Source organism: Triticum urartu, chromosome 4A (assembly GCF_056163025.1).
Source record: "Triticum urartu cultivar PI428250 chromosome 4A, HENAU_Tu73, whole genome shotgun sequence".
NCBI classification, from domain to species: Eukaryota; Viridiplantae; Streptophyta; class Magnoliopsida; order Poales; family Poaceae; genus Triticum; species Triticum urartu.
Genome location: NC_141876.1, coordinates 533,544,409 through 533,560,267, shown reverse-complemented (window position 1 = coordinate 533,560,267; position 15,859 = coordinate 533,544,409). Strand labels below are relative to the sequence as shown.

The 15,859-nt window shown below is 44.4% G+C and overlaps 1 protein-coding gene across 1 annotated transcript; it reads right to left on the bottom strand.

Annotated features, from left to right (window-relative positions):
* Positions 1–8,783: 8,783 nt before the first annotated feature.
* Positions 8,784–10,528, bottom strand: LOC147976455 (F-box only protein 8-like). The gene is made up of 3 exons (XM_087519784.1): positions 10,494–10,528; positions 10,063–10,075; positions 8,784–9,971 (listed from the first exon to the last, which is right to left on the bottom strand). The coding sequence occupies exons 1-3, from the start codon at positions 10,508–10,510 to the stop codon at positions 8,784–8,786; spliced, it is 1,218 nt and encodes a 405-aa protein (XP_087375910.1). The 5' UTR covers positions 10,511–10,528.
* Positions 10,529–15,859: the final 5,331 nt, after the last annotated feature.

The following is a 15,859-nucleotide window of genomic DNA, read 5'->3' as shown; positions in this document are numbered from 1 at the left end:
CAAATTCTTTGCACCAAGTAGAGATACTACTTGTGCTTCCAAATATCCCTAAACCCAGTTTTGCCATGAGAGTCCACCATATCTACCTATGGATTGAGTAAGATTCTTCAAGTAAGTTGTCATCAGTGCAAGCAATAAAAATTGTTCTCTAAATATGTATGACTTATTAGTGTGGGAGAAAATAAGCTTTATACGATCTTGTGATATGGAAGAAATAAAAGCGACGGACTGCATAATAAAGGTCCATATCACAAGTGGCAATATAAAGTGACGTTCTTTCGCATTAAGATTTTGTGCATCCAACTATAAAAGTGCATGACAACCTCTGCTTCCCTCTGCGAAGGGCCTATATTTTACTTTTATCTTCTACCTTATATAAGAGTCATGGTGATCTTCACCTTTCCTTTTTAAATTTTATATTTTGGCAAACACAATCTGTTGGAAAGATCCTGATATATATAGCTAATTGGATGTGAGTCTTCATGAACAATTATTGTTGACATTGCCCTTGAGGTAAAACGTTGGGAGGCAAAACTATAAGCCCCTATCTTTCTCTGTGTCCGATTAAAACTTCATACCCATAAATATTGCGTGAGTGTTAGCAAATGTGAAAGACTAAAAGATGGTTGAGTATGTGGACTTGCTGAAAAGCTCTTATATTGACTCTTTCCTATGTTATGATAAATTGCAATTGCCTCAATGACTGAGATTAGAGTTTGTTGGTTCTCAATGGAGTTTATGATTCATACTTGAAATTGTGATTGAATTGTTACTTTAGCATAAGAGATCATATGACAATATATATATATATATATATTGTTGTTGTTGTTCTAAGAATGATCATGATGCCCTCATGTCCGTATTTTATTTTTATCGACACCTCTATATCTAAACATGTGGACATATTTTTCGATTTCGGCTTTTGCTTGAGGACAAGCGAGGTCTAAGCTTGGGGGAGTTGATACGTCCATTTTGCATCATGCTTTTGTATCGATATTTATTGCATTATGGGTTGTTACTACACGTTATGTCACAATACTTATGCCTATTCTCTCTTATTTTACAAGGTTTACATAAAGAGGGAGAATGCCGGTAGCTGGAATTCTGGGCTGGAAAAGGAGCAAATATTAGAGACCTATTCTGCACAACTCCAAAAGTCCTGAAACTTCACGGAAGTTATTTCCGAAATATATAAAAAATACTGAGCGCAAGAAGTACCAGAGGGGGGCCACTCACCAGCCACGAGGGTGGGGACGCGCCCCCTGCCTCGTGGGCCCCCTGGTGGCCCTTCGATGCCCATCTTCTGCTATATGAAGTCTTTTGTCCAAGAAAAAATCATAAGCAAGCTTTTGGGACGAGACTCCGCCGCCACGAGGCGGAACCTTGGTGGAACCAATCTAGGGCTCTGGCGGAGCTGTTCTGCCAGGGACACTTCCCTCCGGGAGGGGGAAATCATCGCCATCATCATCACCAACGCTCCTCTCATCGGGAGGGGGCCAATCTCCATCAACATCTTCACCAGCACCATCTCCTCTCAAACCCTAGTTCATCTCTTGTATCCAATTCTTGTCTCTAAGTCTGGGATTGGTACCTGTAGGTTGCTAGTAGTTTTGATTACTCCTTGTAGTTGATGCTAGCCGGTTTATTTGGTGGAAGATCATATGTTCAGATCCTATATGCATATTAATACCCCTCTAATTATGAACATGAATATGCTTTGTGAGTAGTTACGTTTGTTCCTGAGCACATGGGAGAAGTCTTGCTATTAGTAGTCATGTGAATTTGGTATTCGTTCGATATTTTGATGAGATGTATGTTGTCTATCCTCTAGTGGTGTTATGTGAACGTTGACTACATGACACTTCACCATTATTTGGGCCTAGAGGAAGGCATTGGGAAGTAATAAGTAGATGATGGGTTGCTAGAGTGATAGAAGCTTAAACCCTAGTTTATGCATTGCTTCGTAAGGGGCTGATTTGGATCCATATGTTTCATGCTATGGTTAGGTTTACCTTAATACTTCTTTTGTAGTTGCGGATGCTTGCAATAGGAGTTAATCATAAGTGGGATGCTTCTCCAAGTAAGGACAGAACCCAAGCACCGGTCCACCCACATATCAAATTATCAAAGTACCGAACGTGAATCATATGAACGTGATGAAAACTAGCTTGACGATAATTCCCATGTGTCCTCGGGAGCACTTTCTTCTATATAAGAGTTTTTCCAGGCTTGTCCTTTGCTACAAAAGGGATTGGGCCACCTTGTTGCACTTTATTTACTTTTGTTACTTGTTTCTCGTTACAAATTATCTTATCACAAAACTATCTATTACCTATAATTTCAGTGCTTGCATAGAATACCTTGCTGAAAACCGCTTATAATTTCCTTCTAATCCTCGTTGGGTTCGACACTCTTACTTATCGAAAGGACTACGATAGATCCCCTATACTTGTGGGTCATCACCTGGCAGCCCATGAAAAGCCTTGCATATTCTTCTTGTGTTTTTTGCAAAGTTTTTTCTCCTTTGATAAGATTCATAAATATCTTCTGATTAACCGGCATTTATTAAAACCCGGCGTGGCTATCAACATTAAGTTGTCAGTACATGATCAGTTATAATCCGGCACCTATTGATCCGGTCTGGTACTCTGGTTTTGACTACAAGTCACCAGTATTATATGGATAAACTGGTGTTTATCATAACCCGATACGGTTTTATCGTAAACCGGAAAACATGGAAGGAGTCATCAATACTCCAGATTGGTGTTATCACCCTTACTATAACAACAGATTGGTCAACCAACGAGGTGATTCAATGTAACAGGTATCATCTATTTTATATATGATTGTTTTTAAATACAACCTTGGCTCTACACCTAGGCTATATATTTGGGCATCATGACCCGTCCAGCGGTAAACCGCCAGGACACTTTCAATATCTTGTATGCAAGAACAAGTTAAAATACAGCCACTGCGGATTATGCACATAATAGATCCCAAAAGCATGGCGAGTTATCAGTATCAAGCAAAACAAGTATGCTCGATGGCATAACAGACAAGTGTTTGAACTAGCCTATTACAAGGCGCTTTAATGCCCACACAGAATAATTGTTTCAGCAAGAGTGGCAGGCTACAACAGGCTAAACCGGCCTCCGGTTTAGGATTCATCACCAGGACGACTTGAAGATTGGGGATCATCTTGCGTCGGTGCATCTTCATCCTCCCTACCCAGTGGCTGGAAATCAATGGTTGCCCAATCGATTCCAGTTAAGGCTTGGAACACGGCTTCTTCACTTATAAGGTTGGAAGGATCAATGTCAGGGGCATAAGTGTGCTTACGAATTGGCGGAACAAGATCTTCTACATCATGTGTTGGCGCAGGATATCTTTTCTGATCAGCATCATAAACCGGCTGATAATGAGAGAGATCCGTTTCTTCCGCCAATTTGCTTGCTAAAGGTCGCATTTCCCTTGTGAGCCTTCGGAGATCGTCATTGTTAAATTCTGAACCGTCTTCCTTCACGCTAGGATAGCCTTTGCCAATATCTGGCGGTTCAAGATCCGGAATCCATGCCTTGGCCCGGATTAGTGCAGTCAGCAAGCCTGACCTTGCAGCTGATCTTTTAAGTTCATCCAACCGGGCAGGCAACATTGACAGTTTCTCAATAGTTTCTTTTATTAACATTGAAGGAGGCTTGTTATGAGCAGCGGTGCAAATAGCCCGTTGGGCTCCGGAATATAACTGCTCTATCAAAGTATAGGCAACCTTCAGCTTCATCCGCATGTCAGAGCCCAGATGGGTAATGCGGGTCCCTGTGACATTGCAAGCATCAGTAAACCGGTAACTAATGAGATAAAATGAATTGAAAAACATCATATGAGGATACTTACCAAATACAGCAGAGGTCATAGCATTTATCTGCCGCTTTAAACCGGTTAGCTCTTCGACCACCGGTCTAAGGGCTGCTTCTGCGTCCTCGGCTCTTTTTGCTAAAGCGGCTTTCTCTGAGTCCCAATCCGCCCGTTCCTTCTTAAAGGTCTCCTTCAGCTTCTCCATGGCTGCTAAGACATTGGTCAGTTCCTCCTTGGCTTTAGAAGCCTCTGCTTGCTGAGATTTAATGTTCTCTTAAAGATCAGTGGTTTGGGTGTCCTTTTTGCTCAGCTCAGCCTATAAAGGAAAGACATATCATCAGTGGGCCGTATATATTTGAAGTACCAAGCACATAACAAGTTATGCACTTTGCACTTGGGGGCTAGTTCCTATTTGCTTCATTATCAGAAGAAAAAAATTAAGTCCCAAGTGTAATACAAGCATTATTCTTGGCACTTGGGGGCTAATGTACGTCTGCTCAAAGTAACAGTGGTTAAAGTCCCGGTTCACCTTGGAAAGATAAATCGGCCCTTGGGGGCTATTAGAGTTGGTACTTACAATTGGACTTAAGAGAGAAAAGGTTATGTAATTACCTCATAACGCTCCTTCATCAGATTCACTAAACCGGCTTCATAGTCATGGTTTGTGTACAGACGGTTTAAAAAACCAGAATGGAGTTCCTGGGCGTTGAGGTGGGCATAGCTTGATAAATCGGTGCTCCATTTGCCTTTTCCTATAGCAGAACGTTCCTCCTTGGCGCTATGCTTTGATAATGCAACATGATTGCCAGGGGAGGTGTGGCCAACGCCAGTAATGATAACATCATCTTCCTTATCACCGGCAGCCTTCACTGGAGTTGACGGGATATCATCAGTACGGACCGGGCTTGTCGGTTTATCAGCATGGTCTGCTGCTTCAACTTCTACTTGTTCATCAAATCATGATCTTGAGGGGGCGGTTCATCAAACATGGCGTCAGCATTTGGAACTTCCAGTTCTGGAGTTTTCTCCGGTTCAACAACCACATGGTCGTCAGACGGTTTATTCGCCTGAGCCTTCTTGCTGGGTCTATCCTTGGCTCTGAAAGGAAAAATATGCAAGGGTTAATATAGCATGCAAGTATAAAGCGTCAAAAGATTCAGTTAAAATACTTACCCAGCAACTATCTTAAGAGGAGGGAGTTGTGTGGCCGTCGACTCGCCAGATGATGAATGAGGCGCTCCCTGATAATTTGAATCGAACGGATTAAGAGGTTGTCGGAAATAATCTGCCTTGGGATAAGAAGTATCAGAAGTGGGTGAGACCTCAGGTCGATGTTTCCGAACCAGAGTGTTCGGTAAACCGGCCGAAGTGACTACTTGGCCGCTGTGCCGGGTTGTGCAGTGAGCTTCATACTGCTGCTTCTTCAAAAGAAATTTTGGGTCCAAGTGAGCAAGGGGGTGAGAAAAATTTATTTTCCGGATTGTTTGACGGATTTTCTGTGTTGACGGAGTGTCTGAACCGGAGGGAAGAGTAATTACCTCTGCGTCATCAGCCTGGCTGCCTTCAGCGTCATCCTGATAATAATCATTGTCAATGAGGTGTATGAAAAGCGAACCAAGAGAGTCAAGTTCTACCTCTGAGTATGGATTATCGAGGTCTTCGGCGAGGTTCAGCCCGGTGGATTCAGCCGCCTTCTTCTTGGCAGGCCTCTTGACCGCCTTTGTCTTAGGTTGAGGGGTTTTCACGGTTTTTTCTTGAGGTTTCTTCTTCCAAAATGGGTCATCGCCCTGTTAAAAGAATTGACAAAAGTTATAGGAGATTACACAGATTAAGTACAAGCAGGAGTGGGGCAATGCTTACAGCTGGCGGTTTATTCAAAGTGTAGTAGGGGCTTAACCCGGTCTTGCTACAGACAGCCTCCGATTCATTCAGTATCTTCTTCACAGATTCAGTAACTTCAGCTTCTGTCAGCTCAATATCAATATGACGTTGAGGGTCTTTTGAGTCACCAGTATACTCGCACATTAAACCGGGGCGACAGCTTAAAGGCAATATACTCCATGAAATCCAGCAGCGAACAAAATCAACTCATGTTAGACCATTGGCCATAAAGGCTTTGAGCTTGGAGAGTTGTGGAGCATATGTAGCCCGTTCTTTGGTAGTCAACCATTGCGGAAATGGATGTGTGTAGGTAAGCCGGTGAGGATGGTAACCCGGCAGAGGACTCTCATCATCAGGGGAGTTCGATATTGGGCCCGTCTACAAACTCAGTACGGCGGTTCAAAAAGAAAAAGTCCCGGAATAGCTCAATAGTTGGCTCCTCTTGCAGGTATGCTTCACAAAATACTTGAAAGTCGCAAACATTGGACATAGAGTTTGGTCCAATGTCTTGAGCATGGATCTGGAAATTGGCAAGCACATCACAGAAAAACTTGGACCCGGGCGGTTTAAAGCCACGACTCATGTGATCAACAAACACTACTACTTCGCCGTCTGTGGGGGTAGGAGGGTTTTCTGGACCGGAACTCGCCACTGGATTTCACTTCGCTTCGGTAAAGCGCCAGTTCTGACGCATCCATCCAGTTGCTCTTTAGTAACCCGGGAAGGGACCCAGTTACAGGCATAAAATTGTTTGGCCATTGCAAGCGGAGAGCTGGAAAAGATTAATGCCAGTTTATGATTCATGATTGACAAAGCATAAAGCGCAACAGGTTAAGAAAAAGGCATTCAAGCATGCAAAATTGTTAAACCGGAGGCTGATGTTGTTATAAATGGTAAAGCAATGGGCGGTTTACAAGGGGACTAATGGCATATGACGGATTATTTTCTAAAAGGATAAACCGCCTACGCAGATGAGGAAGGTACAGATCTGAGGCAAAAAATGACTAAGTGAGGAAAAACAGGTTCCACAAGTTCACATTAGCATTTTGGATCTACCATAGGTCAGGAAAAGAAAAAGATTTAGACCTAAAAAGTTGGTTCTGGAGCAGTTCGCAAAAGTCCATATCGGTTTTATACATAGAAGGCATGGTTTGATAGCCAAGATAAAAGACTGCTATAGCTACCGCACGGAACGCATCAAAGTTGAGGTCTGCTATGTATGAACTAACGAAGAACAAGAGAAGAACACCATGAACCCGTGTGAACCCTAAGTGGATCTATAGAGGAAAGAGGAAAAGACTTACCGAAGTAGTTAAAGCAGCGGAGGTGCGCCGCATTTTTCTGGTGCGATCAGGTTGATGCAGCGGCCGACGGCGAGGCATAGGCGAAGCTCGACGACGGCGGCGGCGCTCGGTGCAGAGGCATCGTGAGGTGGAAGAAGAGATAAATAAGCAACAGGAGGAAAAAGAAAGGGATCCTCAGCCCTATTTATAAGGCAAAGAGATAAGCAACAGGCACGGGAATCGAGGAGCCAAAAAAATGGATATATAACAAGGTTGTCGCCTCGATTGTTGGATGCTCATTAATAAAGGGTATCTTCGGCTTTAATGAACAGGTGACGTCATGGCGGTTTACTACAAATCTGGAGGATGACGTCACGGCGGTTTACAAGATCTATGCGAAGGTGCAAAAGGAGGAATTTTTCTAAGTGTTGAAGATTGACATGAACAAGTTCAAATCAATCTGGGCCCTAATGTTGGGGATATTACTATTAAGTATAAACCGGCCATGAGGGGCCGGGTTATGTTCACAAGGAGTTAATCATGTTTGAAGTCCATGAAGATAAAAGGGATGGCGCTTTACGGAGGAGATCTAACATGAAGGCCTAGGGCCCAAAGGCGATTAGGGCCCGTAGATGTAAACCGCCATATGATATGTATCTTATGTTGTAAAGCAAGGAAAGGTAGAAACCGAGCCGGGCACGTTTATGAACCGGCCTCGGGATTCTATAAACCGTCGGGCATCAACCTGTGTATATAAAGGGACGACCCGACGGCGGTTTAGGGACAACGGACAACCACTCGAAAGCCAAGCAAAGCGGATTCGCTCCCTGGTCATCGAAACCCTAGCAATTCCATCACAACTGGATTAGGCTTTCACCTTCATCATAAGGGGCCGAACCAGTATAAACTCTTGCGTCCCTTGTCCGCTTTAACCCCTTTAAGCTAACCCGTAGCGATGGCACCACGACTAAGTCCTTTCACGAGGACATCTGCCGTGACAAAACCACGACATAGTGTGTCCAACAAATGTGTCAGTGATGATCAAAGGGGGTTGACCGAACGGAAACATGCTGTGAGGGCATTTTCGTAGGGCCACTTGACGGCGGAGGGGCAAAAGTGAGGAGTTCCAAAAGATAGGGATAATCTAGTGGTACCCAACAAAGGGAAAAAATATTGGGATTTCAATTCATAAATCTTGGTTAGTTAACTAGAAAATCAAACCTGTTCACATTGTAATATTTCAACCGTCTATGTATGTCGAGTCGTTTGACATGTACCAGTTTCCACAAGCACAAAGTTTCTCCTTTCACTTTCAAATTATACTCTATATGCATGGTGAGAATTTATGGCAATAATATACGGTATGTGTTATCATTTGGTATCTTCTCAAAATATAAATGGATTAGTGTCAGTTTATGAATCTTACCTCCCAAGATACCAAATGATAAACGGAGCACACATGCCTCCAGTATTTCAAAGAAATTCAGCATCTTCCCTCAACAATTTCAGGAATTATATTTTCAGAGAGATGGCTAGGGCAGAATACATAGCTCCCAGCTTACATGCAACTGCTGCTACAATCAGTGACAGAATAGAGCTAACCTCATTAATATTGGTACTACTGGACAGGAATAGGTTCAAGAAAACAAAAAAATGGTCCTAGATTACAATCATTAAATAGCACTTGACGGAGAGAAGAACTGCCTCTGCATTGTTTGACAGCATAAAGAGGTGCGACACTCAAAAGCCAAACAAAGACGGTACCAACTACATGGTTAAAGCAGGGAGCTTTGAGTAGGATGCCACACAATGGTAGTATTCGTCTTCCAAACTGCGGAAGCGGTGGTTATCTAGTTGAATCATGTTAAGTTCACCGGTTCTTATATTGTACAAATGAAGCTTACCTGCCTGTTCATCAAATAGGACAAGACCATCGTTCTCCAGGTCAAGAGCGATGACCTCATAGTCACATTTCCAGGAATGTGCGTCATACTGACAAAGGTTGTCCCTTCCGAATGCATGGCTCATACTGAGGCGGTACTTGAGGCTCCACTCATAAGGCTCATCAACATCAAGACTCCAAACAAGAATTGTACGAGCATCCTCCTCTGGCAATGCGTAATGCAAGGCCCCCGAAGATTGGCCGAAACAACATTGGCCAAACCTAGCAATAAAACCAACATCTTCATGCGGCAACTCAATAGTCCGAAGAGAGGGTAGAATGCCAGAACTAGTTTCCTCCAAGCTCTTCAGTACCATAATCTCATGCAAATCTGTCCGCACATACAGTGCTCCATCAATAAACAGGTGTGGTTGAGAAACCATTGTCTCAGAGAGCCATGATGCATCGTCCAGAAACCAAGAGGAAAGATCAGACGAGAACACCTGAAGTTTGACAGGGCCAAATCCCAAACGGAGGGTACTCAGCCGCTGAAAGTTGAAGATGTAGAAGTTTGCCGACCATGATGTGCTGAAGGCCAGAATACTCATATTGTAAAAAGGGTCATAATGGCTAAGAGTGTCAGGGAGTATCTTCCACTCTCGTGTTGCCGGATTGCACACGATAAAGCGGCAAATACCTTGAGGAGTATAGTTGTTCTTGTACTTACAAAGGACTAGGCCATTGCAAGAGTCCAACAGCTCTAATTGCTCATACTGTGGTAGGAAACTAAGAGCTTCATCAAAATCCTTATCATTATGGGGCAGGCTAGCGAGCTTAATAGCAGAGTGATAACGTCGTTGGTAGAGAAGACCTGTTGGAATTTTCAGAAGCTTCTTGCAGTATTGCGGATCAGAGGATAAGGCAAGCCAGGCCTTGCAAACACATTTGAAGCGGCAAAAAGACTTGAAAGGCAGCCGGGAGAGGATCTCCACCACCAGATCATCAGTTAGCTTACCAGCAAGAAAACCATTCCCAGGGTCCATCTCTTTATGGTAGTTTACTGAAAGGAAAAACTGATAATGTCAGGATAGGCAAGGAAGCAGATTTTAATCATGGAGACCAAGATAATGTAACATAATTCAATCATCTTAAACTATGTTTTACTGGGGACAAAGCAGTTGCTACATAAGCGAACCATTTTAATCTATTTCAAGTTCAGCTTTTGGAACAAGGTAATCATAGAAGATTAGTAGTATATACAGAAATAGAAAGAATTAAATGATGGATATCGCCAATTTGTTTTTAAGTTTGATTCAGTACTACAAGAAAAACTAAACAAACAGTGTATACATATGCTGGATTAGACCAAGAATTTGGTTAAAACAAAAGCTCTCTGTAAAGGATCCTTGCTAGCAACCTATCTTCATACCTAGCAGAGTTCGAGCCATTTGGTGTTCTTGCAGATTTTCATGCATTTTAATAATCAATCTGTTCTGACTTGCTTGTTTCAAGAGATCTGCAGGCGCATGTATACACTCACTCCAAATACGAAAATCACAAAGAAGCAAGGAAATCAAGAATTAATTAACTCAATGTGTATCTGATTAATCATGGATCAATTAACAATGTGCAGGGTTAGATGTATAGAGAAACATCACGGGTCATGAAGAATTGGATGGAAGCACGCAAGGCTAATCGAATATCTTACTCTAAAGTGCAGCTATTAGTTAGGGTTTGGATGGATAAAAATGACCTGTGCAGTGTTAGTTGACACGGGGAAGACGGCATCAGAGCAGCACACCGGTCAAGAGAATCTGCTCGGACCGCCGAGGCCGGAGGAGAAGCAGAAGCCTACCTACCACCGGCCTCCCTCTGAGGCTCTGACCTCTGCAAAAGTTATCTAAGTAGGAACGGTGCTCTGCTCAGATCCAATTCATGGCTGACAAATAGTACTAACAAGGGATTGTGTTCTCACGGTTCACCTTGCTGTACCAGATCCAGAGCAGAAGGCCAACCAGCCGCCGCCGCGAGATTTCAGCGAGCGGAGAAGCACGCTCCTCTCCCGCCGGTGTAACGTGAGGGCGGGGAGTGAGGGATTGAGGTTCTTTTTCTCCCCAATGCAAGCTATTACTACTTAGCCTCATCAAAAATACTTCCTCAATTCCTAAATATTTGTCCTTTTAGAGATTTCAAATGGACTACCACATACGGATGTATATAGACATATTTTAGAGTGTAGATTCACTCATTTTGCTTCGTATAGTCACTTGTTGAAATCTCTAGAAAGAAAAATATTTAGAAACGGAGGGAGTAGAAAATAAAGATTCTACTACACATGCATCTCTACTTTTCACTCTTACTTTTTTAGCTTTTTATATCGGACCACATTTTTTCTCTTCAATCACCCGTCTCCTACAGAGGATTCCCGCTTCCTCATCCGAACCTACTTTTCTGGCATCCGATCCTACATGGCATACGAGGCATCACCTTGAGGCTATGCATTGGCCATGCCCTCAGAAGCGAGGACTCGTGTGTGTGTGTGTGTGTGAGAGAGAGAGAGAGAGTTCACATGCTGCCATAATCAAAGCATCAAAATGCCTCTCAAATCCCACAAGTTGGCCTCAAATTGGGGGAGCTCTTGAAAGTTCGGACATCGCCATGTCGGTCTTTGACAGCTCGGACCCAATCAAAAACTATTTCCAGTCGTTTAACTGTAGAACCCTCCGCACATTTACATTGGGTGCAGCCGCCTAACCGCATTTATGTCACCGCGGTGACTGAGAAGCCTACTCCAGTTGCCTGCATTCACATCTTCGTTGCTCCGCTCGTCACAGCTATTTCGCATCCGCGTTCATCGTCCGACGTCGCAATAGTTAGCTCTGCGATTTCATGTTTCAGTCGATGGTGCAGGTCCATGCCACGCAGTGACAGAGCTTCATGGAGTGCAACCTGGGCCACCGCCCATGAAAAAAATCCCTCACTACCACTTGGTATTTGGGCCGTAAGTACAGGAAAACAAGGCCAAACTTCATAATTTCGCCCTCCCCCTCAAACCATTGCCCCTCCAGAAATGTGGCCCAAGCTCCGCCACTAAAAGGCACGGACGCCCGACGCCAGGATCGAATTGAGGCAGCACAATCTTCGAGCTCCCTGGGGACAAACTCGATGGAGGGGAAGGAGGGCGACCCAATGGCCATGATGGAGGTCGCGAAGGAGGAGGCGATTGTTATCCACGACGTGCTAGTGTTCGTTTTCTGGTTGTTTCAGACGGAGCAATAGTACAACATGACAGCCACACCGATTGGTGGAGGCTCATCTGGAGGCGGAGCATGCGTGCAATGTTATCGTCGGGCCATCTATGAGGTGGACCCTGGTATCGTCGACGTGAACTGAGCGGTGCTCGTGTCCATGTATAGAGCGCACATGGTCTACTACAAACGTTGGTAGCTCTGTGCCAATGCACCCAACTTTTTGAGGAGCTGGTGGCCTAGGACGGCGAGGCATCGAAGCAACATGTCGACGATGCCAATGTTGGAATTTTGCTAGTAGGCCTTTGGCCCAAAGCCCAACTAAAATTTTGAAATTCTCTTGGCCCATTCATGCACACATGTGAGTGGAGTGAGTGAGGCTAAAGTTTAGTCCCACCCCGGAAGTTGAGAGAGAGTTGCACCTCTTTATAAGGTGAGCTCTTCTACCACTTGTATGAGCATGAGAAGAGGAGACCTACACGCGCGCTCCTCCTCCTCGCTCGCCTCGCCACGCCACGCCTCGTCACGACGCGACGCGCCGCGGGTTGCGGGATTGAGTCGAGCCGAGGACAGAGCTATGCACGTTGTCTATATTTTTGCTGCATGGGAAAATCAATGAGTCATTAATTAATAATTAACAGACGCGTTAATTACTGAACCGTTTCCGATTCTTTTGGATCGTGACGACTCGGACGTGGGGTTTACTCCCACGACCTACCCGGCATGCACTATATAGTCAGGCAGACGTCTACCCTAGCCGCCGCCGCTTCGTATGGTTTCTCACCACCGTTCCAGATCATTGCGCCGCCAAGCAAGTCTTCTCCATCCCTCCTTCCGGTGTGCACCGCGAGAAGGGACAGCAGGCCTCCGGAACCCCGCCTCTCGTGATCCTGTACGGGAGAGGGGCGATCAGGTTTTTGGGGAGCGCACTCGCGCGACTGCTGGCAGCGACGACTTCGCGAACAACGACTTCTTCCCCGACCTCGGCAACCTCATCCTCGACGACATGGGAGACAACGTCAACGCCGGCGGTGCTGCACCCGTTGCACCGTATGTGATTCTATCCTTCCTGTTCAAGATCGTGGTAGAATTCATGTTTCTAGTATGTGCCCTAGATGTGATATTTTCATCTGCTATGCTAGTTCGCATGATTAGTTTAATCTCTGCTGCTGTGGTCATGATTTATCTTCTGTTTATTCAGATTAAATCTCGTAGTAATTTGCTCATATTTCCAACAATCCGAAAACCTGATTATAGGCAATTTACTCCGAGTGGTTTTGCTGCGCATCTGAAGCCGCCTGCCTTTAAGGGGGCACAATATAAGAGGTGGCGCACGAGAGCAGTCTACTGGTTTCAGACCATGGGCTGCTATGATGCCACCAAGGGCAAGCCTGAGGGTGATCTTAATCCAGCACAGCTGGAAACTTTTGAGAAGATCGATACCCTCTTTAAAGGCGCTCTTCTGAGTGTTCTTGATGACTCCATTGTGGATTCGTATATGTCGTTTGACAACGGCAAGGACATGTGGGTTGCGCTCGAGGCCAAGTTTGGTGCCTCGGACGCCGGTAGCGAGTTGTACATCATGGAGCAATTCTATGACTACAAGATGACTGATGAGCGCCCTGTTGTACAACAGGCTCATGAGATACAGTCGCTCGCAAAAGAACTTGAGTACTTCAAGTGTGTGTTGCCGGACAAATTTGTTGCTGGAGGCATCATTGCCAAGCTTCCACCTTCATGGAACAATTTTGCTACTTCCCTGAAACACAAGAGACAGGAGTTTTCCGTTGCGGATCTCATTGGTACTCTTAATGTTGAAGAGAAGGCGAGAGCAAAGGACACACGTGCTCGAGTTGCTGAGGGAGGTTCTAGTGCCCACATGGTACAGAAGAAGAACTCCCAGCCCAACAAGTTCAAAAACAATAAGAACAAAACTCAGGGCAGAGGCAAGTTTGATACAAAGAACAAGCCATCACATTCTACCAACTTCAAGAAGAATTCTCATAAGAAGGGGAAGGGACTTTGCCATGTCTGCGGTGATCCTAATCACTGGGCTACGAAGTGTCCTAACCGCTTTGAGGAGCGCGAACATGAGAAGAGCGGCAAGTCCGCTAATGTTGTCATCGGTGATACTGATATGAAGGAATCAGGGTACGGTATTTTTCCTACCATCCTTTCAGTATTTCAATCCCCTGATTGGTTAATTGACACCGGTGCCAATGTACATGTTTGTGCTGACACCTCCATGTTTTCTTCTTACCAGGCAACAGGGACTTCACCCGTGCTGATGGGGAACGGGTCACATGCCATCGTTCGAGGTGTTGGTACGGTCGATCTGAAGTTTACTTCGGGGAAGACTGTGCGTCTGAAGAACGTTCATCACGTGTCGTCCATCAATAAAAATCTCGTTAGCGGTTCCCATTTATGTCGAGATGGTTTTAAGTTGGTTTTCAAATCCAATAAAGTTGTAATTTCTAAGTGTGGACAATTTGTTGGAAAAGGCTATGAGTGCGGAGGCTTGTTCCGCCTATCTTTGTCAGATATTTGCACTAAAGTTATTAATAATGTTTGCCACAATAATGAGTCTGATATTTGGCATTCACGACTCTGTCATATTAACTTTGGTTGCATGATGCGGTTACCCAATATGAATTTAATTCCAAAAATCTCTACTGTCAAAGGCTCCAAGTGCCAAGTATGTGTGCAAGCTAAGCAACCTCGCAAGTCCCATAAGACTGCAGAGGCAAGAGACTTGGCGCCACTAGAGCTTATACATTCTGATCTTTGTGAGATGAATGGCGTGTTGACAAAAGGTGGAAAGAGATACTTCATGATGTTGATTGGTGACTCCACTAGATATTGTTATGTGTATCTTCTGAAATCAAAAGATGAGGCTTTGACTTTCTTTAAAAACTATAAAGCTGAGGCAGAGAACCAACTTGATCGAAAAATTAAACGGCTTAGGTCCGATCGTGGTGGAGAGTATTTTTCCAATGAATTTGATCTGTTTTGTGCGGAACATGGTATAATCCATGAGAGGACGCCTCCCTACTCACCCCAGTCAAATGGGGTAGCCGAAAGAAAGAACCAAACTCTAACTGATATGGTTAACAACATGTTAGACACTTTGGGTCTATCCAAGGAATGGTGGGGGGAGGCGCTAATGACTGCGTGTCATGTCCTAAACCGAGTTCCCACAAAGCATAAGACCATGACTCCATTTGAGGAATGGGAAAGGAAAAGGTTGAAACTCTCTTACCTACGTACTTGGGGTTGTTTGGCGAAAGTCAATATACCAATTCCCAAGAAGCGCAAGCTTGGACCAAAAACCGTGGATTGTGTTCTTCTGGGCTATGCTTTTCATAGCATCGGCTATAGATTTTTGATAATAAAATCTAAGGTATCCGACATGCATGTTGGTACGATTATGGAATCAAATGATGCAACTTTCTTTGAGGACATATTTCCTATGAAGGATATGTCGAGTTCATCAAATCAGGAGATACCTACTCCATCTAGTGAGGAATTCACTGTAATTCCTGAAACCACCATTGCGATGGAACACGTTGAGAATCCTGTTGAGGGTAACAATGGAACTCCTGTGAGGAGTAAGAGACAGAGGACTGCAAAGTCTTTTGGTGATGATTTCGTTGTGTACCTCGTGGATGACACACCCAGGACTATTTCAGAAGCCTATGCATCTCCTGATGCTG